The 24,838-nt window shown below is 48.2% G+C and overlaps 1 protein-coding gene across 6 annotated transcripts in view; it reads left to right on the top strand.

The window, feature by feature from the left end:
- The first annotated feature begins 3,252 nt into the window (after positions 1-3,252).
- OSBPL2 (oxysterol binding protein like 2) overlaps positions 3,253-24,838 on the top strand; it is a 48,170-nt gene continuing 26,584 nt past the window's right edge. The window contains exons 1-3 of one of the 6 annotated variants that reach the window (XM_058562354.1): positions 3,306-3,320; positions 11,485-11,593; positions 21,440-21,611. In XM_058562354.1, the coding sequence (XP_058418337.1) occupies positions 21,575-21,611 (37 nt within the window). In that variant the 5' untranslated portion in view covers positions 3,306-3,320; positions 11,485-11,593; positions 21,440-21,574. Of the gene's footprint in view, positions 3,321-10,603; positions 11,594-21,439; positions 21,612-24,838 lie in introns of those variants that run through there. The other 5 variants (XM_058562353.1, XM_058562355.1, XM_058562352.1 and 2 more) reach the window with 5 other exon arrangements.

Genomic DNA, 24,838 nt, shown 5'->3' with positions numbered 1-24,838 from the left:
GCCCAGGGTGAGCTGCTCTGCTCTCTGAGCCTCAGTTTCCCCATCTGAAGGGGGAGCAATAGTCTCTGTTCTGCCTCCTCATGGTGAGATGGAAGGAAGGAAGGCGACGCACGTGAATGTGCTTCCCGAGGGCAAAGCAAGGGCACGTGTTCCCACGCGGCTGGGACCTCCAGAACCCAGCACACCAGGCTTCACGTCCACAGTGTCAGCCACCCACGGAGGGGAGGCAGGGCTGCCACCGGGGGGCTCATGGGCCATGACACCAACTGATTCCGATTCAGAAGGAGTTGGGACAGTGAGACCCCAATCATCCATGCCTGGGGTAGGGGGAAGGTCACGACAGACGTGACCATGGGTTTCACTCTTGGGGTCGGCCTGATCTGAGAGCAGTGCTGGTGGGAGCAGATACCCCAAAAGTTATTTACTAGCCCAGCACTTCTCAAAGTCTATGATCACACACGTGGATGGATCTCTGGTGTCCTGAGATGGCTTTGGGGACTGAGCCAGGCCCGAGTGCTCAGTATGGAGGGGGGACACTGTGACGGCCCCGCACCATGGGGCAGGTAGTCAGTTGATATCGTGACCCACAAGACCCCCAGAGGTCCCAGCCACCTAGGGACACCTGGGCACCTTGTTCAAGTGCGGATCCTGGTCCAGGAGGCCTGGGCAGGGCTCTGCCTTCCTCGCAAGCTCCTGGGCCATGCCAGGCTGCTGGTCTGCAAGACCGCACTGGGCCTGGGCACTTCCTGGCTGCAGGCCCAGGGCGAGTCACTTTGCCTGTGTGAGCCTCAGTCTGCTCATCTGTGAAGTGGGAATGGTGACACACAGTATCTACTCGATTGGCTGTTGTAAACATAAAGCTGGATGAGGCACGTAAACCACGGGGCACTCGACAATTTCAGCTGTCACCATCATCGCCAGCATTATTGCGTGGCCCCAAACCCTCTTTGTCTCTCTCCTTTTCTGCTCCTGTCTTCCATCCCATTCCTGGAGAATTTTGCCTCTGCAGTTGGCCTCTTGACCTAGTGAAGATCACGAAAAACACTCCTGAGTTGGTCCCAAGGCACCCTCATTCCAGCCACCAACTGAAGGGGGATTCCTGCCCAATTCCAGCCACAGGAACCAGGAAGGAGGAAGCAGCAGCCGACCCTGGGAGCCCAGTTTATTGCATCTGTTCAAAGGGGGTAAACGCGGACATCCAGGCAGCAGGGCTCATCCAGGGTCAGACCCCACTCCCACCCCCAGGGCCGAGGCAGAGACTGCCACGCTCAGCCCTGGGGTGGTCCCTGGGCAGACAGGAGCTCATTGGACCCCAGCCTCTCCTCTGGCCCGAGCTCTCTGATGCCGCAATCGCCCCCAGAGTTCACGGCCAAGGGGTGGTGGGTAGGTTAAACCTCTCAGGGGCGTGTCCTTTGCATGGGGGTCAGAGTCTTAGAGACTTGGCAGGGAGGGTGGTGGGTTTCCGGGACCCTGTGCTGGACTCCAGCCAGGCCCACAAGGGAAGCTTCGGAGCCTCTCCGTGGCAACTGGCCTTGTCCTTGTCCTGGCTCGGGGGCCTGCACGCTACACCCTTCCCTCGCCCGCTGAAGTCGGTTTCTTCAGAAGTAACCATGGCAACGCCTTTGTTTCTGAGGCCCAGCCCCGCCTCCCTCCTGATTTCTCTCTTCAGCAGAGGCTGGGAGAGCTCCTTCTCAGTCCCTGCACGTCTTGGTGCCAGCTGACAATGGGCCCACTGGTGAACTGCGGCCAGCCCCTGAGATGGGGGACGACTGGCTTTCTGGGACCCACCCTTGCCACAGAGGCCCCATCCACTCACTTATGCCCCTATATTTCTGGGGGCACAAGGGTCTGTATGGGGGCTACAGAGGCAGCCAAGGCCTGCCCCTGCCCTCAAGGCACCCATAGTCCCACTAAGGCAACCTGTGTGTCAGTCCCCTGCTCTTGCTGGAAATGGGGAAACACATTCTGAGGGGGCAGTGCAGACGCCCAAGTGGGTCTGGCTTTGTGGAAGAGGTAGCAATGAGTGGGACCTTCAGAATGCACCATATAGTCACAGGCGATTTATTCTTTTGGTTCCACCTCAAACCGGCCTGAGCAGAAAAAAATATATAGTTCATATAACTGAAAAGTTTAGGATAGAGCTTGCTTAAGGTGCAGCTGGTTCCAGGTGACCCAGGGGTATTTGCCCTTGCTTTCCTCTGGGTTGGCTTCATTCCCAGGTGCCTGCTCCCCTCACGGTGGCAAGATGCCCATCAGTAGCCCCAGACTTACATCTTCCTATCACCCAGCCCAGTTCTGGGAGGTCTGTAAGCAGATGGGAGAGTCATTTGACCTCAGCCTTCCCTGTGGCCAGAGCTCTCTGACGCCCAGCAACAGTCCCAGGGCTGACCCTCACTGGCCAGGACATTGTCACCTGCTCATCCCTGAACCAATCACTGTGATTCTGAGCAGCCAGCCTGGATCATGTTACTCCACCCACCCCAAACCAGACCCATGATTCAAATGGGATGAAGGTGGGAGAAACCTGGTTTGCAAAGGAAAATCTGGGTGCTCATAGGCTCAGAGAGGTTAGTTAACTTGCCTAAGGCTACAGAGCTGGTAAGCATGCAAACTCCGGGTCTAACTCCAGAGCTTCTAGGCTTAACCACGGAGTCACTACAGGTCAGTGGGAGCCCCCAAGGTTTTTAAACAGGAGAGTGAACGGTCAGGGATGCAGCCAGAGGGTAAATAGGCGCCGGGTTTTGTTGAGCAGTGAATGGCATGCCAAGGAGGGTGGGGATTGGGGGATGCCCTGCAAGATGCTTGAGCTGAGGAGGGCAGCTTTGAGAGGATGACTCCCGCCTCCGCTGCCTCAAAGGGCTGGGAGCGGCGATCGCAGAGAGCCACCTGACCGCGAGCGTCTGCGCCGAGACCACCTGACTCGGTGTTTGTAAACTCAGCTCGCCCAGCCACGCCCCTTCCTCCCTCCCTCCCGCCCCATTGGGGTCAATATCTGCATAATCCCGCCTTCACATGCTGCGATTGGCCATACGCGTTGCCACTCCTTCGTGTGGGCGGGACTCCCGAGGGCCGGAGGGAGGTACAGCTCCGGCTAGGCGATTAGCATAGTCCCGCCTCCCGGCGCAGCCCTCGGGCCGGACGCTGATTGGGCGGGCGGAGACCGACGAGGCGGTGCGGGGCGCGGCGAGTGGCGGGCGCGGGCTGTCAGTCGGCGGGGCGGCCGGCCGCACTTCCGCCTCGGTGTCAGTGGGTCGCGGGCCTGCGGGGCGGGGGCGGGGCGGGCAGCGAGGCTCGGCCGGCGTCGCAGGGACTGCGGTCAGGTGAGTGACCCCGGCCCGGCCTCCGCGTCACCGGCGAGCGGCGCCCGGCTTCAGGCGGGAGGGCGGACGCGCCTGGGCCGCGGGCGGGCGGGGAGGCCGGGCCGGGCCGGGCTGGGGGGAGCCGGAGCCGGAGCCCCGCGCCCACCGCCCGCCGGCTAGGCCCCGCCCCGGCCCCGGCCCCGGCCCCCGCCCCGGCCCCGACCCCCGCCCCGGCTCAGGCCCCGTCCCTACCCCGCGGAAACTTGGGAGGAAAGTTGGCGGCCGGCGGCGGGGACGGCGGGTTGGCGGGCCTGGGTTCGGGCGGCCGCCGAGACCCCGCGTCGCCGGGCAACTGCGGCCCCGGGCGCCCGGCCTGCCCGCCCCCCGGCCTGCTCGCCCCCCGCCTGCGCCCGGAAGTCGGGTTGGAGCGAACTCGGAGGCGGGGGCGGCCTGCCGCCGCTCCTAGCGGTCAGGGGCCAGTGAGGGTGGGCTCGATGGGCGGGCAGCGTCGGGTGGCGTGCGGACCCCCTGGCTTTTCCTGTGTGTTTAGGGTAACTGGCCCGCGTCAACCAGGAAGAAAGGGCTCAGTATGAAAAGTCGGTCTCCCACTCGTGGTCCAGCCCCTCCCCTCCCTGAGGCGACCACCTGTGGGTTTATCTCGTCCTGGGAGGTTTTGTGCGGGTGTCCGCCTCCCACCCTTGCTTTGTTTCCAATCTGTCAACCTTAGCTGACCATAGTGCTGTTGAGAGCTCTTTACCTAACACGCGTTAGCTACATTAGATGTGTGATCTGATTTTAAAAGGTTCCTTCTTTCTCCAGGGGAGAATAAGTCTTTAGACTTTGTAAGTTTATAAGCCAGATCAAGACTGTTGGGTACTCACAAATCAGTCTTCCCGCGTTATGCTGGCGGAAAGCTCGGTGGTGGTAGGATGTTCCCGGCACTCATGAGTGTGAGGGTCACCCCCTGGGAGCTGTGCTCGTGTCCGGGGTTCTTATCCTGATCGGTCAGCCTAGGACGGGCCCTGGACTGGGAGCCAGCAGCTTGCGCATTCGTCCCTTTTCTGGGACTGCCCTTGCGCCTCTGGAGACGTGGTCTTGTGCAGTTGGGTTCAACAGACATTGCTGGAATGCCCACTCTGTGCCTGCTTGAGGGCTGCATGCCCTCTCCAACCTACTGGAGATGTTGAGAGGACACAGCTCCAGAGTGGCGGTGTCCTGGGGCCCGCACAGGACCCGCTGTCTTTGCGGTGGGGCGAGGCGGAAGGCCCTCGCTGACTTTGTAGGCTGGGCGTGGTTCTCCCTTCTCTCCCAGCCTCCGTTCCTTCCTCTGTGACATGTACCGTTGACCCGGCAGGGCCGATGAGAGGAGCAGATGAAGCGATTGTCTCCAGCAGTCCCCAGCACATAGTAGGTGCCCCAGATGGTTAGTTCTCTTTCCCCTTGCTGAGGACAGGAAACTTATCGGCTGCACTTCCTCCTTGTCCAGCACAGTGCCTGCCACGGTGTTGTCATTTAAAACATAACGATGAGCAAATGGATGACTGAGTCTCCGTAGGAGAATTTACCTTTCCTGTTGGCCTCAGGTGTCCTGTTCATAACAGCTTAAGAGTGATGATAATATGTAACAATTGTTGTTCTAGGACTGCGGTAAGATAAGCACATTATATTCACGTTATTCATGAGGTCTTCATGACAACCTACAGGCCGGTGCTAACACTATGCTTAGTTTATCCGTAAGGAAGCTGAGGAACAGAGAGGTTAACTAACTTACTCTGAATCACACAGTAGGAAGTTATGCAGCAGAGATTTGAACCCAGGCTGTCTGGCTCTGGAGTTCACACCCTTAAATACCTCTCCATACTATCTTTAAAACCAAGATTTTCATTTACAATGTCCCCTTAACATTTTTCTTTAGAACATTCCAATTGTGCTGCATTGCTGTTTGTCAGAACTTTGTTTCTCACAGCATATATAACTAATAGATTTTCATTTTTTGTGAGCATGAGTTTTTATACAACCATTTTATTTTTTCTAAAATAAAGTAAATTTCCATCTGGCTATCCGAGATTTTGCTGCATTACCCCACCTGCCTCCTAGTTCCACGGTTAGTGGGAATGTCTATGTTCATTGTGTTCAGGGTGAGTTGGAGGAGCAGGGATGATGATGTACATGGCTTCAAGTACCAGGTTGTAGTTTTGAATTCAGTTCTGAGCAGACTTAGTGCAGTTCGCTGTAAAGGGCATGCTTAGGGAGTTCTTTTTCTCCTCTCTAGTGCATTTAGGGGGTCAGACTCTTGCTTTGTTTAACATTTTGATGAGTGTTATTTTAATTTTTAAAAAGTGCCACTTGACTTTCATCCTAGTGTCTCTTATCCGTGCCCTCCAGGAAATGCTAGCGAATGAGTCTTGGCTATGTACTTAAAACTTGCTCAACTTTAAAAATTTTGTTATGTTCAGCCAATTACAAAAGTGACGTTTCTTTTTTTGGTGGCAAAGTTTTTGAAACATTTCATGCACTCTTTTTTTTTTTTTTTTATAATTTTATATATTTATTTTTTTTCCCCCAAAGCCCCAGTAGATAGTTGTATGTCATAGTTGCACATCCTTCTAGTTGCTGTATGTGGGACGCGACCTCAGCATGGTCGGAGAAGCAGTGCGTCAGTGCGCGCCCGGGATGCGAACCCAGGCCGCCAGCGGCGGAGCGCGCGCACTTAACCGCTAAGCCACGTAGCCGGCCCATCATGCACTCTTATACTGTCTTCACGCAGGGAGTTAGCTGCCTCTTGCAAATGATTTCTTTAGGATGCCTGTGAAAAGCCAAGGCCTTGTCTTTTCCTAGGAGTTTGGCTGCGGCAGATATAAGGCATTTAGGGCTTACGTCTTTGAGCAAAAGTAGTGATGATGCTCTTCAGGGTGGCTGATGTGTTCCATTCGAGGCTTGTTCTGAAGGCAGCCTGGCCTGGGAGTTTGTGGGGAGAGCACGGGCTGAGAGCGTTCAGGTTCTGGCCCTGTCTCTCTCTAACTTAGATGGGACGAAAGTTCCTTATCTGCTCTCGCTTCCAGGGTCTTTGCTTGTAAAATGGGTCATTGTGAGGAATATATGTGACAATGACGGAGAGTGTCTGGCACTGTAATAGGTGTTCCGTACACGTTCAGTCCCTCACCTAAGAGCATTGAAATTTACCCCACCCAGCAATGACACACAGACACACACAAATGCAATTTAGAAGCGAAGCCAAGGCAATCTTTGGTAGGCAGATTTGCATTCTATTGAAATGAGTTACAATAATGCTTTTAAATTATGACTGTTCACGTGAAGTTGTACAGTCGCGCTGTATAATCACGTTTTGGTCAACGATGGACCACATATATGGCGATGGTCTCATGAGGTTAGTACCATACAGCCTAGGTGTGTAGTAGGCTGTACCATCTAGATTTGTGCAAGTAGGCTATATGTGAGAAACATGGATGTTTGGAGACTTTTGCCTGGTGTTTGCGTGTGTCTCTCTCGTTGCTTGTTTTCTCATTTTGTCAGTGGAATACTTGCAGGATTTATTTTGAGACGCAAACTCCAGGCTCAGTGCTGGCTGAGCTCACCCCTGGCTCTATAGCCTGGGGGCCTGAAGATTGAGGGCTGGAGGGAAGGGCGCACACCTGTTGAGGGCTTACGGAGCCTGGCACTCTCTCCAGGGTGTCATGCCCCTGTGCCTCCTTGTCTGTTGAAGAAACCGCCGAGGCCCTGGGTGCTGGGTCACATGTCAGCAGTGGCAGCGGTCTGGGTTGCTCTTGGTTGGGCAGACCTGTCTGATCCCTGAGCTTATACCTTCACCAGAGGGGCAGGAACCACCAGCCCTACAAGGTGCCCAGAGAAGCACTTGTTCCAGGCTGGTGCGGGGGGGTTCTTAGGGGAGAGCATGGCGTGAGAACCGTCTGTAGGGAACTTGTGCTGGATCCAGATTCTAGAAAGGATGGTGGTAGCCGTCAGGGGAGGGAAGGGTGTGATACCCAAAGTGAGCAGCTGTGTGTTTTACTGAGCAAAGAAGGCTGATCTGAGGCTGGAGGTGAGCAAAGATCAGCTGTAATCTGACACCTCGTGCCACCAAGCTTGACTGGAAAGCGACTTCCTCTATTGCCTTAAAACCAGTGTGACTATGATTTGATATCCAAACCGGGGAACTTTGGAGAGTGAAAAGGAGCACCATTAAGAATTACAGCGGCGGGCCGGCCCCGTGGCTTAGCGGTTAAGTGCCCGCGCTCCACTACTGGCGGCCGGGGTTCGGATCCCAGGCGCACACTGACGCACCGCTTCTCCGGCCATGCTGAGGCCGCGTCCCACATACAGCAACTAGAAGGATGTGCAACTATGACATACAACTATCCACTGGGGCTTTGGGGGAAAAATAAGGAGGAGGATTGGCAATAGATGTTAGCTCAGGGCTGATCTTCCTCACACACACACACAAAAAAAAGAATTACAGTGGTGACACATGTAAACCGGGGCGTGGGGTCACCCTATCAGACACTGTGAAGGAGGAGAAGCACCAGAGCCATCCTGTTCCCGACTTCCTGTAAGTTAGGCACTGGGCCAAAGAAACATTAACTTGGGAAATGTAACAGGAGAGGGAGTGGGGCAGGTGTGAGGAGGGAGGGAGGTGGGTGGGGCCCCCGTGCTGGGGTGCCAGCTCCTCTAGTGCTGCGGCTGCTGCAGGTTCTGTCTCTGAGGTAGTGTGCTTTGGGTTGAATGCTGTGCTTGTCAGGGTAGAAGGCTCCTTGGTTAACATCACAGGATTTTCAAACCTGGCTCCTCATCAGAAAAACCTGGGGAACTTTGTAAAAAGTGCAAGTGCAAGGGCCAGCCCCAGATCTGCCAGATCCGGGCTTCCAGGAGAGAGGCCCAGGGATGTGTGGGTCACGTGCTCCCATGATTCCAGTGTGGCTGGTGTGCTTGCCAGCTCTTGGGACCCACTGTGGGGTCATAACCCTGTTTTGGATCAAGGACCCCTTTGAGAACTTAATGAAGAGTCTGAGTCATCTTCCTGGGGAAAAATAATGAGCTCAAACAGAATTTTGCAATTTTTTCCTTTTTCTTTCTTTCTGTCTCTCTTTTTTTGAGGGGAGGATTACAAATTCGTGAATTTCTCTGACCTTGGTTTAAACACCCACTCCCATTAGTGCCTGGGAAGTATAGTTGGCAGTGAGTGGGGCAGGTCTGATACTAGGATGATAGATTTCTCAGCACAGTGAAACCGGTTAGGGGGCTGAGCAGGTGGCCCTTGGGCAAGAGGTGATGAGGAAGGACCTGGAATGGGAGAGGGAAGCAGGCAAAAGGGCGAGGATGTTAAACTGGAGTCTGCACAGTGATGGAGATGGCATCTGAAGCATCCTGCCCAACTACATAGACGCCATAGGCGGGGCGCCATAGGTGGGGCGCCATAGGCAGGGCAGCGAGCCTCGCTTCGTGGTGGCAGGTGCGGTGGTGGGGTGCCCTGAGGGCAGTCACAGGTGCCCTGCAGGATGGCAGCAGGCTCCCTCCCCCGCCCGCTGCTCCCCCACCGCCCAGCCCTCCAGCCGCCGCAGGCACCCCCTTGCTGACCAGGGCCCTTGGTTCTGCTCGTGAGAGACAGAGACGGACAAGCAGCAGGGAAGAGTGGCTCTTCCTGGGGCTCTCAGGACACTGCAGGGTGCCTCCCATGTGGCGGCTGCTGCTTGTGGTTTTCTGTGAACACAGGGCCGTAGGCTGTGGACACAGCTCCCTGTCCAGAGCTTTCTCACCCATTCTCTCAGGCTGCATTTGCACTGCTTTTTTCTGTGTTACAGAATGACGAGGTTGATTAACACAAATGTGTTTGTACAAAAGAGCTGACATTCATCTCATGTGTGTTTGGAAGTACTTTGTGCTGGATTATAAGATCGTGTTCCTCGAAGTGTGTGATATATTTTTGGCACTCACTACTGAAAAATCGGTTTGATCAAGAGGAGACAAGGGACTAGAGGGAGATTGTCATGGACGGTGGGGCTCTAGGCTCCCGCTTGCCGAGTCTGGTGGCTTGGCCTGAGTTCCCGCAGGAAGTGTGGCTCCCACGACTGCTCCTGGGGCCAGGCTGGTTTACCCTCTGCTGCCTTTCGAGGCCACCCTGTTGGAGTGGAGAATGGTAAACAGTTGGCGATTACTGCAGCTGTTTGCATAGCATGATAGGTTCGTTTACCTTCCTCAAGTCTAGAAACTTTCTGTTTCTGGCACGAACTCCTAACAAAATCAAACACAGTCCTCGTGTGATGACTGGTAGGCTCGCTTGGCTGGTGTGGATGTAATGCAGGGCCTTCTGGGTTAGGGCTGCCACCTGCACAGTCGTGCCAGTTTATTAGAATGAAGACCCTTGAGTAAAGAAGTTCCGCAAAGTATCAAGTAGCTGATTTTGTCATGAAGCCCAAGCTAAGGAAGACCACACAGGCCTGGAGAAGAAGGCCGAGACACTGTGAAAGCTACACAGATGGAAAACACACGGCTTTCTCGTTTTGCCCTCAAAATGGCGTTCTACCAGAACTCCATGTACAAGTGGACTTAACCATGTTCTGCTGAAATATAAGGAACTAGTGTCCAAAAGTTCACTCTAGATTCCTTTCCATGGTCACTGAGGCACAGAGTGTGTCTGTAGACAGCGAGCCGGAGACAGACGGTGTGGACACTAAGCTTTCTAGAAGGCTTTGTGGATAGAGTAGGACTTGTTTATTTCTTTCTACTGCTGAGCTTTTACAATTACAGGAACATTAAGGCTTGATCTTTCCTCAGCAATTAGCAAAAAGCATGTTTCAGTGAGTATGAGCTGAGAAATCCAAGGTGGTTTTGGAAATAAGAATAAATAGCAGGCTTGGCCTGAGGATCTTGCCTCTGTTCCGTCCAGCGGGTTGAGTTTTGGAAGGCAGCTGCGGGTTGGGCCAGCTCTGCACTTCTGTCCCTCCTCGCCTACGCCTGGGTTTGTGGATGGAGACCAGGAACAGAGACCAGGAATGCCGGCCTACTCCGACCGCTGCCTCCTTTCCATGTCCTCCTTCAGTTTGGTGGGGCCGTGGGAGCTTTCTAGGGCTGCCAGGCAGTCAGCGTGGAAGCGCCCTGTGGTGTCTCAGCCCAGCGAGGCCCTAGAGGCCTCTGTCCTGGATGGATGCCACTGCCCCATGCAGCTCTTTAAGTGGAAGGAATTCAATTAATTAGCATTACATAAGAGGAAACATTCCCCTGCTCTCCCGAGCTAGCCACATTTCAAGTGCTCAGAGTCCCCTTCAGCCAGTGGCTGCTGTACTGGACAGAGCCATTAGAACGCGGCTGGAGGCTCCGCAGTGCAGCTGTGGAGCCTGCACAGGTTGAGTCTTTGTTTCCATTAAGTTTTTTTTTTTGAAATAGGTTTCTTTTTTCTTTTCTAGGAAAGATTTACCCTGAGCTAACATCTGTTGCCAATCTTCATCTTTTTTTTTTCCCCCTCCCCAAAGCCCCACTGCATAGTTGTATATTCTAGTTGTAAGTTCTTCTAGTTCTTCTGTGTGAGCCGCTGCCGCAGCACAGCTACTGACAGATGAGTGGTGTGGTTCTGCGACCGGGAACCGAACCTGGGCCACTGAAGCAGTGAAAATGCCGAACTTTAACCACTAGGCCATCAGGGCTGTCTCTGTTGCCATTAATTTTTGTTTTTTTAACAAAAGAAAGAAACTGGGAACAGTGGCATGGTGGGCATCAGTAGGGCCATGGTGTTTAGGCATCCAGGTAACAGGTAGGTTTCCTTTGCAAAGTGGACATATAAAGACTAAGGGGCTCCGGGCCCCCCTCAAGGCCAGCATTTCCTTAGGGTGAGTTAACATCACTGAGCAGCCTTGGTTTTACTTTCCCCCGTTTAATTTTCCCATCCCCATCCTTCTGTTCTTTAATTCCTACTGATAGCTAATTGTACCCATTATGTGTTAAACTTTGTGGCTTTCATGCTCAGAAGTGACACTTGTTTTACGTTCTTAGTGGGCACCCCAGGGAACAGCCCAAGCACTCTGGTAACATTTAAGCATGACTGTAGCATCTTTCTGGGCGTCTGACAGGCCAGCTTCAGGGGATGTGGCTAGGTTGGTCCCTGCCAGGCTGCTCCTGAGGGAGAGGCCTCATGGGGATGTGACGATGCTTCTGTTTGCTCTGTCATTGGCCTTAGGCTCACCGCTGTTCTCTGCACTGTGGACGGGCTTCCTGGATGTGTTTGGCCATGACCTTAAGAGTTGCAGGGCAGTGAGAGCCTTACAGGTGAACCGTGCTCTTGAAGGGTAAGGTGGTGGTGTACGCAGCATACTGCTATCGTGACACGTGTACTTTTCCGTGTGGCTCCTGCTCTCTCGGTTTTGTTTCTGACTTGTTCTTGATGGAAACCCAATTTTATGCATCCAGTGGTTTGAGCAAGTGTCCAGTTAGTGAAGCTTTGCCTCTCAGCTTAGGCCCTCATGAGGTCTGCAATTCCTTTGGGGACGCCTGCCCTGTGTTCACCTTCTAGGTGTGACCTCTGTGGGGGAAGGACCAGGCCTCGTGGAATCCTTTCTCTGGATTTCCCTGGCCAGTTCTTCCTCATCCCCTGCCTCGGTTTCCAAATCCATCTGCTTCCCTGAGCTGCTGCCCCTCATGGCTCTGCAGTTCCCTGATTTCACCTGACCACGTTGTCCTTCCCTCTGGGCATGAGCCACAGAGTTGGTGCTGCTTTACTTTGAACTGTCAGAAGGAGAAACAGTCTCGAAAGCTGGAGTGTTAGATGGGGTTTCGGGGTCCTTTCTAGGAAAGAATCCTATCACTGGTAATAATGAGAACTTTACCATTTCAGCGTAATACAGTGTAAGCTTAGCAGCTAGTGCATTTGAGCTCTGTGCATAATTGTTTATTTCTTGTTTTTACTGCTTGCTAATGTATTTTTTTCTGATTTAAAAAGTTGTGGTAAAATATACATATCATAAAATTTACCATCTTAACCATTTTTAAGTGTGCAGTTCAGTCATATTAAATACATTCACAGTGTTGTGCAACCATCATGACCATCCATCTCCAGAACTCTTTTCATCTTCCCAAACTGAAACTCTGTCCCCATTGAACACTGACTCCCTATCCACTCCCTCCCCCAGGCCCTGGCACCCATCATTATACTTTCTGTCTCTGTGAACTTGACTCCTCTAGGGACCTCATATAAGTGGAATCATACAGTGTTTGTCTTTTTGTGACTGGCTTATTTCGTTGAGCATAACATCCTCAAGGTTCATCCACGTTGTAGCATGTGTCAAGATTTCCTTCCTTTCTAGGGCTGAATAATATTCCATTGTATGGATGGACCACATTTTGCTTATCGATTCACCTGTCAATGTACACTTGGGTTGCTTCCATGATTCAGCTATTGTGAATAGTGCTGCTATGAACATGGATGCACAAATATCTCTTCAAGATCCTCCATTCAGTTTTTTGGGGTATATACCCAGAAGTGGAATTGCTGGATCATATGGTAATTCTATTTTTAATTTTTTGAGGAACCATCATACTGTTTTCTGCAGTGGCTGCACCATTTTACATTCTTATCAACAGTACACAAAGGTTCCTATTTCTCCACATCCTCGGCAATGCTTATTTGGTTTTTTGATAGGAGCCGTCCTAATGGGTGTGAGGTGGTATCTCACTGTAGCTTTGATTTTCTTTTCCTTTCTTTTTTTTTTGGTGAGGAAAACTGGCCCTGAGCTAACGTCTGTTGCCAATCTTTCCTCCTTTTGCTGAGGAAGATTGTCCCTGAACTAGCATCTGTGCCCATTTTCCTCTGTTTTGTATGTGGGAGGCTGCCACAGCATGGCTTGATGAGCGGTGTGTATGTCCATGCCCGGGATCCGAACCTGCGAACCCCAGGACTCCAAAGCAGAGTGCGCGAACTTAACCACTATGCCACTGGACCGGCTCCTCTTTTCCTTGATGATCAGTGATGTTGAGCATCTTTTCATGTGCTTATTGGCCATGTGTATATCTTCTTTGGAGAAATGTCTATTCAAGTCTTTTGCCTATTTTTGAATCAGCTTGCTTGTTTTCTGTTGTTGAGTTTTAGAAGTTCTCTATATATTCTGGATATTAATCTCATATCAGATGTATGATTTGCAAATATTTTCTCCCATTCTGTGGATTACCATTTTACTCTGTGGATAGTGTCTTTTGATTCATGAATTTTAAAAATTTTCATAAGTCCAGTATGTCTATTTTTTTCTTTTGTTGCCTGTGCCTTTGGTGACATATCCAAGAAATAATTGCCAAACCCAGTGAAGCTTTGGCATTGTCGTGAAGCTTTTGCCTCATGTTTTGTTCTAAGAGTTTTAGTTTTAGGTCTTACATTTAAGTCCTTGATCCATTTTGAGTTAACTTTTGCAGTAGATGGTGTAAGGTAAGGGTCCAACTTCATTTGCATGTGGATATCCAGTTTTCCCAGAATCATTTGTTGGAAAGACTGTCCTTTGCCCCTTGAATGGTCTTGACATTCTGGTCAAAAATCGTTTGACCATATATGCAAGGGTTTATTTCTGGGCTCTCTATTCTATTCCATTGGTCAGTATGTTTATCTTTATACCAATACCACAGTGTTTTGATTACTGTGGCTTTGTAGTGTGTTTTGAAATCAGGAAGTGTGAGTCCTCCAGCTTTGTTCTCCTTTTTCAAGATTGTTTTGGTTACTCGGGGTCTCTTGAGATTCCATATGAATTTTAGGATGGGTTTTTCTATTTATGCAAAAAACACCATTGGGATTTTGATGGGGATTGTATTGAATCTGTAGATTGCTTTGGGTAATATTGACGTCTTAACAATATTAATCTTCCAATCCATGAATATGGGATGTGTTTCCATTTATTTATGTCTTTTTTAATTTCTTTCAGCATTGTACGAGTTTTCATTGTACGAGTCTCTCACCTCTTGTTAATTACTAAGTATTTTATTCTTTTTGATGCTATTGTAAATGGAATTCTTTTTGTAATTTTCTTTTCAGATTGTTTATTGTTAGCATATAGAAATGCAACTGAATTTTGTGTGTTGACTTTGTATTCTGCTACCTTGCTGAATTTGTTTATTGGTTCTAACAGTTTTTTTTGGTGGAATCATTAGAGTTTTCTATATATGAGGTCGTATCATCTGCAAACATATCATATCATCTGCAGAACATTTTACTTCTTTTCCAATTTGGATGCCTTTTATTTATTTATTTTTTTGCCTAATTACCCTGGCTAGAAATTCCAGTACTATAATGAATAGAATTGATGAAAGTGGGCATCCTTGCCCTGTTCCTGATCTTAGAGGAAAAGCTTTCAGTCTTTTACCATTGCGTATGATATTCCTGGTGGGTTTTCCATATATGGCTTTTATTATGTTCTGGTAGGGTCCTTATATTGCTAGTTGTTTGTCGAGTGTTTTTATCGTAAAAAGTTGTTGAGTTTTGTCAAATGATTTTCTGCATCAATTGAGGTGATCATGGGTTTTTTCCCTTCATTCTGTTGCTGTGATATATTACATTGATTGATTTTGTATGTTAAACCATCCTTGCATTCCAGGAATAAATCCCATTTGGTCAGGGTGTATAATCCTTTTAATGGGTTGCTGAATGAGTTTTGTTTTTGTTTTTTTTTTTGGCTGTGGAAGATTCTCCTTGAGCTAACATCTGTTGTCAGTCTTTCTCTTTTTGTATGTGAGCTGCCACCATAGCATGGCCACTGATAGACAGGTGGTGTATGTCCACACCTGGGAACTGAACCTGGGACGCTGAAGCAGAGCGCAACGAACTTAACCACTAGGCCACCGGGGCTGGCCCTGAATGTGTTTTAATGTGTTCGATTTGCTAGTATTTTGTTGAGGGTTTTTGCATCAATGTTCATAAGGGATATTGGTCTGCAGTTTCTTTCCTTGTAGTGTCTTTGTTTAGCCTTGGTATCAGGATCATGCTGGCTTCATAGAATGAGTTAGGAAGTGTTCCTTCCTCTTTAATTTTTGGAAAAATTTGAGAAGAATTGTTGTTAGTTCTTTAAATGTTTGGTAGAATTCACCAGTGAAGCCATGATCAAGTCCAGGGCTTTTCTTTGTCAAGAGGTTTTTGGTTACTAATTCAACCTTGTTATTTGCTATTGGTCTGTTCAGATTTTCTGTTTCTTCATGATTTAGTCTTGGGAAGTTTTGTGTTTTTAGGAATTTGTCCATTTCATTTAGTTTATCCAATTTTTTGACATCTGATTGTTCATAATACTTTCTTATAATCCTTTTTATTTCTGTAGAATCGGTAGTAATGTCCCCACTTTCATTTTTTTTTTATAATTTTATTTATTTATTTGTTTTTTCCCCCAAAGCCCCAGTAGATAGTTGTATGTCATAGCTGCATATCCTTCTAGTTGCTGTATGTGGGACGCGGCCTCAGCATGGCCGGAGAAGCGCTGCGTCGGTGTGCACCCGGGATCCGAACCCGGGCCGCCAGCAGCGGAGCGCGCACACTTAACCGCTAAGCCATGGTGCCGGCCCCCCACTTTCATTTTTGATTTTAGTAATGTGGGTATTCTCTCTTTTTTTCTTAGTCCATCTAGGTAAAAGTTAGTCAATTTTTTTGATCTTTTCAAAGAACCAGCTTTTGGTTTCATTGATTTTCTCTATTCTCTATTTCATTTATCTCCGCTCTAATATTTATTACTTCCTTCCTTCTGCTAGCTTTGGTATTTGTTTTCTTTTTCTGCTTCCTTAAGTTGTAAAGTTAGGTCATTGATTTGAGATCTTTCTTATTTTTTAATGTGTTGGTAGCTGTAAATTTCCTCCTTAGCGTGGCATTCACTGCATCCCATAAGTTTTGATATATTGTGTTTTCATTTTAATTCATTTCTAAGTATTTTCTAATTTCCCTTGTGATTGTTTTCTTTGATTCATTGGTTAAGCGCATGTTATTTAATTTCCACAATTTTGTGAATTTTCCAGTTTTACTTCTGTTATTGATTTCTAACTCATCCCCTTATGGTCAGAGAAGATACTTTGTATGGCATTTATCTTTTTAAATCTATTAAGTCACAGTTTGTGGCCTAACGTATAATCTATCCTGGAGAATGTCCCACGTGCCCTTGAGAAGAATGTATGTACTGTGGTTTTTGGGTGGCGTGTTCTGTGTGTGTCTGTTAGATCTAGTTGATGGATTGTGTTGTTCAAGTTCTCTTTCCTTTCTTATCTTCTGTCTGGTTATTGCTTGCTAATGTATTTTTAAATTATTAAATAGAATTTATATCATTTTGGGCAGTTTAAATTCAGAATTGATATTTAGCCTCCAAAGTGGGTTTAGAAGTTTTCATATTATTTGTGAACTTTTCATACTTTGTGAAGATCACATCTAGGCTGCCTCACCCAGTTTTTATAGAGAAGAGAAATAACACACAATTCGACTCTTTAGCGAGTTGACCATGGAGATTAACCCCTGGGTCCCCAGGCTCTTAGCCAGTTGCTTATTCCTAAATGACTAGATCTGTTTTTCTAAGAAAAATGTAAGGATGGATTTGTAAGATTTGAGTGCAAGTATTCATATAAGTGGTGGTGGGACATTTTGCGTTTTGAGCCAGGATCGTGGAAGTACAGGCCGACACAGAGTGGGCAGCTTAAAGAGAGCTGAATGGGGCTCTTTTCAAGGGAGTGGGCGTTTTGTGGGAAACTGGAAGGCATGGTGGGGTGTCCTGGGCTGGCGTCCCCCTGAAGGGTCTGGGAGCGAGCGTTCACTGCAGTCTGCAGGGGGCTCTTGTAGCGATGGTGCCCCTGGCAAGAGGAGCAAACCCCACATAGAGAGAATAAGCCCCCTACCTCCCTCACCCCTTCCCTCATTGGGGCTTGGTCAGCCCCTTGGAGTTGCCCCTGGGACCAAGGGCGGTGGGGAAGGATGGTGAGGGGACAGGAGGCAAGCTCAATTTTCTGGGTGTTTCTCTAATTAGAAAAGGAAGCAGTTGGGGGCTGGCCCTGTGGCTTGGCGGTTAAGTGCGCGCGCTCCGCTACTGGCGGCCCAGGTTCGGATCCCGGGCGCGCACTGACACACTGCTTCTCCGGCCATGCTGAGGCCGTGTCCCACATACAGCAACTAGAAGGATGTGCAACTATGACGTACAACTATCTACTGGGGGGCTTTGGGGGAAAAAAAAGGAGGAGGATTGGCAATGGATGTTAGCTCAGAGCCGGTCTTCCTCAGCAAAAAGAGGATTAGCATGGATGCTAGCTCAGGGCTGATCTTCCTCACAAAAAAAAAGAAAGAAAGAAAGAAAAGGAAGCAGTTGACCAGAAAGAGCTAATTAAAAAGAAGAAAGGAAGTCCTTTCCTGAAATACTGTCTTCATGGATTGTTTTCTGATTGCACCATAAAATCTGCATGAAGAAGAACATATTCAGGAAATACTACATTCTGCCTTTTGGTTGATGCTGTTTACCAGTTGGCTTCCTGTACATTCCTCCACTTTGGTAGAATGCTGAATGACAAGGCCTAATTTTCACAGCCTTCTTCCCTGGGAGGGCTGTGGACACACAGCCCTGCGCCCCGCTCTGAGGGCTGTGTTGGCTGGGCTTGGGGGCGGGGCCCCTGCTGTCCAGGGTCAGAGATGACTCAGCCCGTGGGCTGACCGTGAAGGTGCTGCAGGGCTTCTGGGCAGCTGGGGTCCCCACATGCTGGACCAGGTTTCTGAGGAGAGGTCAAGTGAAAGGGCAGACGTGAGGAGGGACTGAGGACCGGGCCAGGGCTGGGCATTCCTCAACCACATGGGCGTCTGTGGTGCCAGGGAGCCTGAGCTACCTGCCTCCCCCTTCGCCCTGCCTGCCATGCTCACTCTGGCCCAGCTCCAGGGTCACTCGCTTGGGGAGCCTCCCCGGGGGAGGCCCTCCTCTGAGCTCCACCCCGTGAGGCATGGCACCGGTAGCTCTTGGCAAATGTTTGCTGAATGAATGAATGAGATCACTGTTGTTTTGTGTTGATAGTCTGTAGCAGTGGGTAGTTGTTATTCGGTAAAATGAAGAAGATAAAATGTGTGGTGGCTGTAATGGCAATTCTTTCAGGAATTACCTTAAGACTGTGTTGGAATTAATTATTGAACTTGCAAAATGTGAGCGAGTCTGATGGCTGCTGTGCAAGTATCGGCGTGACCTCGTGGAACGTTCATGTGGTGTTGTGGGAAAGGGCTCCCTGGGCGGGCTCAGCTCCTTAGTGGGGTGGTTGGACCACATGATCCATGTGGTCATGTCACTGTCCCCGTCGTCAGCCAAGCCTGTGTCTTCAGTGTTTGTCCAACCTAACATCTTACGCCCTCATTTTAAAGACTTTCCATACGTTTTAATTGATTGACTGTTAGCATTAGGACTTTCGTTATGGGTGATGAAGCATATAAAAAAGCAAACACTGTGGCTTTTAACATGTCTTTTATTATGGGAGGTTTTAAATGTACAGAAAGCAGGCAGAATAGCGTAACGGTCCCCTGTGGGCCCAATCCCAGCCTCAAAAGTTTACCGGCTCATGGCCCATCTTGTTCCACGAATCATCCCCACCCTCTCTTCCCAAGTTATTTTGAAGGAAATCCCAGACATGATGTCATTTCATCCGTACATATTTCAGTGTGTAGCTCTAAAAGATAAGGCCTCTTTTTAAAAATGCTATTATGACACCCATACGTTTTAAGTATCTTTTTTGAGGTATAATCGACACACACTAAATTGCACATATTTAAAGTGTAAAATAAGTTTTGATATATGTATATACCCATGAAACTCAATCAAGATTGTGAAATATCCCTTCACCTCTCTGTCGCTCTCTTTTTTTTCTTTCTAATTTATTTGTTGAAGAAACCAGGTTTATCCTGTCTGGATTTTGCTGACTGTTCCCTAGGAAGTAGTTTGACTTATAGTTCACATGACTAGGTGTGCCACCTGTGAAACCGCCAGCTCTGCCCTCCTCATGGCTGCTTCCATCTCCCCAGCACTCTTTCTCTCTCTCTTTGTGATTTATTGCTTGAAGAAACTGGGTTTTGTCTTGTAGACTCCCCCAGAGTCTGGATTTTGCTGACTGTGTCTTCATGGTGAAATTTAGCATGTTCTTCTGTTCTCTGTGTTTCTTAAGTTGGTGGTTAAAGCTGGAGGCTGGGCCGGATTTTGCCTTGATTTTCTCGGCAAGACTGCTTTGGAGGTGGCAGCATGCTCTTCCACCGGGAGGCACATAATGCATCTGGTTCTGGGATGGCAGCAGCCCTTGGTGGTCCGTGCCCAGACGCGGTAATCCATCCGTGTTGTACAGTGGCAATGCTTCTTCATCAGCTTGCTAGAACTCTTCTATAAAGTCACACACCCCACCTCTATCATTTGGCCACACAGTGCTACAGGTGGCCTGCTCAGGAAAGGCAGGTTGAAGGCTTCATGTTTTCCCATAGTTTACTAGTCTTCAAAAGAGTGTGTTGGCATCATCCAGTGGTAAGCAGTTAATTTCTTTTTCAGAATCTTTATGAACTTGAGGACTTAAATATATAGGATGTGTTCCAGTCTATGGCAGTTTATTGGTGCTCAGATTGTTTCATTGTTGCAGTGGAAGCCTCTGTGGGTTCATCCTGAGTCTTTTGACAGGATCCACTAGTCTTGCTGCCTGTAGAGGGGTCCCAGTCCTGCATTCAGCCATTTCTCCTCCAGGGAACTCTGGTTCCTGGATGTTGTATGTGGGACCTGTAGTATCAGAGAGGAATTAGAAGTATGTAACAACAACTTCTCTAACTTGCAAAGGAAAACAAATCATGGACTAGCGAGTGAGGCTTTGTAGGGGTGTTTCCAGAAACTGCAGAAGTGCCTGGTTCTCCTGGGCTGCTTGGGAAGGTGGGAAAGAAAAAGGAAACTCTGCAAGAGTCTTTCAGGGAAGGAGTGATGGAATAATGCCAGTTTGTTTTCTACTGTGGAAGCTCACGTATTTGCAGGACAGAGCCCAGACATGAGCCACGCTGGAGGTGTCACCAAGCACCATATAGCCACTCTGAGGAGCGAGGGCGTGTCCTTCCCTTGGGACTACCTGCTCCTTCACTGCTCTCAGAACTAGGAGAGCCCATCTTTACACTGCTGCACAATTAAACACAGGATTCTACTCATTGTCAGAAAAAGTCCAACCTTTTGGGACAAGGCTGAACTTATGCTTCAATCTTTTGCCATTTATAAAATACCGCTCTTCATGATGGCAGAAGTTAATATGCATGAGTTCTACTCAAATATTGAGCTAAAATAATTTTGAGAAAATTTAAGTTGATTTCAGTTTATGCTGATAGCAGCTAACTTACACAGCAGTCTGATTCTCTAGAATTGAAAATTGGTTTAAAGTTGATGTGAAACAAATATTTTATCATAATTTTGCTGGGCCGGCCCCGTGGCTTAGCGGTTAAGTGCTTGTGCTTCGCTACTGGCGGCCCGGGTTCAGATCCTGGGCGCGCAGCAACACACCACTTCTCTGGCCATGCTGAGGCCGCGTCCCACATATAGCAACTAGAAGGATGTGCAACTATGACATGCAACTATCTACTGGGGCTTTGGGGAAAAAAAAGGAGGAGGATTGGCAGTAGATGTTAGCTCAGAGCCGGTCTTCCTCAGCAAAAAGAGGAGGATTAACATGGATGTTAGCTCAGGGTTGATCTTCCTCACAAAAAAATAAATAAATAAATATCATAATTTTGCATTTATTTATAACCACTTGTTCTAGCTTTTGATAAAGATTTGCAGTGACCTTCGGCAAAACTTGCTGAGATGTGTTTGAGCCCCTGATGTGTGAGCACCTCACTGAAACTAACCTGCCTCTCAAACTGTCGACGTGACTTTCCCCAAATTAATCGTTTTATTGTTTTCTTATTCAACTATAGATAATGATTTTTAAAAATAACTCTTCAAATAATGATTACTTATTGATCTATTATTTGTTGATGGATATTTATATTATGAATGTTTTCTCTCATTTATATTTTTAGAAATCATGCATCTGTTATGAGATCATTTTATTTCTTTGCTTAGATGTAATTGAGACTGATTTCACGAGTGGTGAATGAGTATTTAAAAAATGTCTCTAAACCATAAAATTTCTGAATGTTAAGTCAAAAATTTTTTTCCTCTTAGATTCCAGTGCCTATTGGATTTTTATCAAAAAAAAAAGTTTATGGTATAAAATTACTTATACTGTCGATGTAGATCCAGTACAATGATTCAGTAGAAGACCACAGATCAGGCACGAAGGAGCCTGGCTACTGAAGGATGAACGGTGAGGAAGAATTCTTTGATGCCGTCACAGGTGAGTGGAAAGAGAAGATGGTTCAGAGACTGTGATGTGAGCGCAGAACCCTCGGATCGAAGTGTCACTTAGCATTTGGAACATGAGGATTGCTCAGGAAAGCCATGCAAGAAAGAGATGACATGTTCCCAGGCACTGACTTTTAGTAAAAGCATATGCCTTCTCCCAGATTTGGGGAAAAAACTCAGCTTTGGACCACAGGAGATAACAAGAAAGGGCAACTGAGTTTTTAGTCTTTAACAGAGTTGCCCTGGGTGTAAATATTTTTATTTGGATCCTAAGTGACATGGTCAGAATTCTTATATTATTTATACCTAATGATCAAAAAATTATTGTCTTATCACTATATCTTGTCTCGCACTGCTTAAAGTATACCAAAAAATAGGCAGTTTATTTGCTTTCACAATAGCTCTTAACTGTCTCAAAGTTCAGGTATTTTTCACTTTCACATGACCACTTTAAGCAGTGGTGCGCAGCCCGTAGTTGGAGAGACAGTGGTGAGTGCCTGATTGAGAAGAGCGTGTTGCCGGGCGGGCGTGTGTGTTTGTACGTGCTGGGGGCGGGTGGGCTCGGCTGGGTCAGTGCATGTCTGCTTAGGACAGCCCCTCCTCCCCCAGCACTGGGAGCAAGCCTTGAACGCCTGAAGGAACAAGTGCGTAAGAACCACAGGAGGCCCCAAAACTCGTAAAGTTCAAGACGGCCATTCATTCTCTACCCTCCATCCCTCATCGTCAACATTTGGAATATCATTTTTTTTTTTCTGTTGAGGACTGTTATTGGTGGAAAGGGACTTCAGGAGACTAATCTAGTCCATTCGCTCCTCCTTAGGTATAGGAATATAAAAATAGCAACTTTGAAATATTACTACAGGCAAGGTTTTTAGTGATGATTTTTCCAAGTGCAGTCAGAGGGGCCACCTCTGTAGTTATTGCCGAAATGACATGGAGCCCAGCACAACGAAGGATTCCTCCTGATGGCTCTGACTGCTCCCCCGGATCCGCTTTGCTGTCTCTTAGAACTTCCATTTCACAGACCCTGTCTGAACGCTTGCAGGGGTTGTCGTCCTTCACCAGCCGTGCTTCTCCTGCCAGCGAAGAGGCCTAGCAGGGTGATGGGCTGGCAGCACGAGATTACTGACTTATTCTTGTCCAAACCCAAGGAGAAGGAGGCACTGCCCTCCTGTGGTTTTCAAAGGCTGCCGTGTTCAGTCATCTGCATGATTCAGAGCCCATGGAGGTGGGTCTTAGGAGACGAATTTGTCTCTCCACCTGCACAGGCATCAGAAATTGTTTGCAGGTGAATTCCCACCAAGTGGAGTGGTTGTCAGGAAATCAGGCCCTCGGGCCACCTGGCCCTTGCAGGGTGACCACGTCAAGAGAGGCTGGCCTCGAAGTGTCGCTCCCTCCTAGGGGTCTCATGTGAAGGTCCGTTTCTCCCGGAACCAGTGTAGCCGACACTCCTGACCATTCTGAACTTTTCCCAGAGATTTTTCCCTAGAGAGGACTTGAGCTCTAGGTGGTGTGGTGTTGGCCGGACTCCGTCTCTGCCTCTGGGCCTGGCAGCACTTTTCTGTGTGTCCCTGAGATGGAGGCAGAAGAGGTGGATGGCTAGGTGAAAATGAGTTCTCACCTCAGTCCTTTGGTTCCAAAACAAATAATAGAAAGAAGAAAAATATTAAGTCTCCCAGTGTAGTGAAATACCCATATAAGATGCAGAATCCTGCCTGCTTCACTGTCTGTAACATTGATCTTACTTTGTAACTCTGATTTCTGTAACTCTGATTAAACCCAGCAGTTATTACATGAATGGCTTCAATAGGCAATTACTTCCTCCAAGAATCAGTACCATTAAAATAAAAGGTTTTAAAGTATATGAAAAATATGTGCAGATTAAGGACTACAAAAATTCACAGCCTGACCTGTTAGTAGTGGGTATCTCGGAGAGACCAGATTACAGGTGATTTCAAGTTTCTCCTTTGCTTCTTTGTATTTTCTCTTTTTCTACAATAAATACTTGTTGTATATTAAAAATGTTTAACCTGTTTACATAGCGTTGGCTTATTTGAGACAAGACTTCAGTGATGTGTTGCCCTGTTTTCCTGGGCACGTATTCGGATTCTAATTTAAATGAATATTCTACTTAACGGTGGCGGCCTGGAATCTCAGCATTGCAGGAGGTCCATGGAGATGGACACTGGGGTAAGGCAGTGGGGCCCAGGTCCTGCAGGACAGAGTTTCCTTAAGGAGGGAACATTTTCAAGCTAACTTTAGGCTGGGGATTAACTAGATGTTGCTTTTGGAGTAGATAGCAAAAATTAGAGGTGACATGCTATTTCAGAAAATAGTGATCATGTAAGAGGTTCATTTTTAATATATCCTTTCAAAATCATCGTGTGATAAATCTCAATACCACATTTTGTGACTCTGTCAATGTAGAAGAATATGAACGAAGATATTTTTGCTTATTCTCAGGGAAGCTTCACAGCAGATTTGGTTACATTTTGGGTCTGACAACAGTTACCTGCCTGGCCTTATGCCCTCAGCCTCGCTTTTCTTTCTGTGAAATGAGGGGCTGTTGTGGGACCCCAAGCTCCTTGTGAACGCTGTGTCTTCACTGAAATAGTCTAGGAAACCCCTCCCCGAGCTGGAATGGACGCACCCTGCCAGCTGCAGCTCCTGCTCTAGCTTGTTCTGGAGCAGAACTTGAGTATTTCAGTGATTGTATTGGCTGAAGTGAAAGGAAGCATGTTTTCCTTTTTCCCCAGTCGGTGGTCCTTCAGGAGAAAGCCCTCCTGGTGGAGAAGGGTCACAGCCCAGTGTGGTATAACTCTTCTTCGGAGAACTGAGTGGTCCAAGAAGACGCACACCTGTATTTCACACAAGTCCTAAACTTTTCTGCAGTTTTCCGTTTACATGGCATGGTCTCTAGGTTCAGACCAGTCATTTGCTATTTCAGTTGCTGTTCGCTGCTTTGATAGATTCTGGCAGCGCGTTTGCATGGCTCAGTGTTCTCGTTCCTTAGAAACTACTGCAACGGGTTGTGTTTTAGAACAAGAGGCAGAGCATGACCGAAAACCTTGTGCAAAGACAGAACACACTGCAGCCTTGAGATAGGTCTGAACGTTGTAGAGGTGGCTCGCCCGGAATGGTATGAGTCGTTGACTAAAACAGTGAACAGTTGTGTTCTAGTGCCTAAAGCTGCACTCAGGGCAGCCGGCAGTCTACACC

The sequence above is a fragment of the Diceros bicornis genome, chromosome 19 (assembly GCF_020826845.1).
Source record: "Diceros bicornis minor isolate mBicDic1 chromosome 19, mDicBic1.mat.cur, whole genome shotgun sequence".
Classification (NCBI taxonomy): Eukaryota; Metazoa; Chordata; class Mammalia; order Perissodactyla; family Rhinocerotidae; genus Diceros; species Diceros bicornis.
The sequence above is the reverse complement of the archived record's forward strand: the minus strand, read 5'-3'. Positions and strand labels throughout refer to the sequence as shown.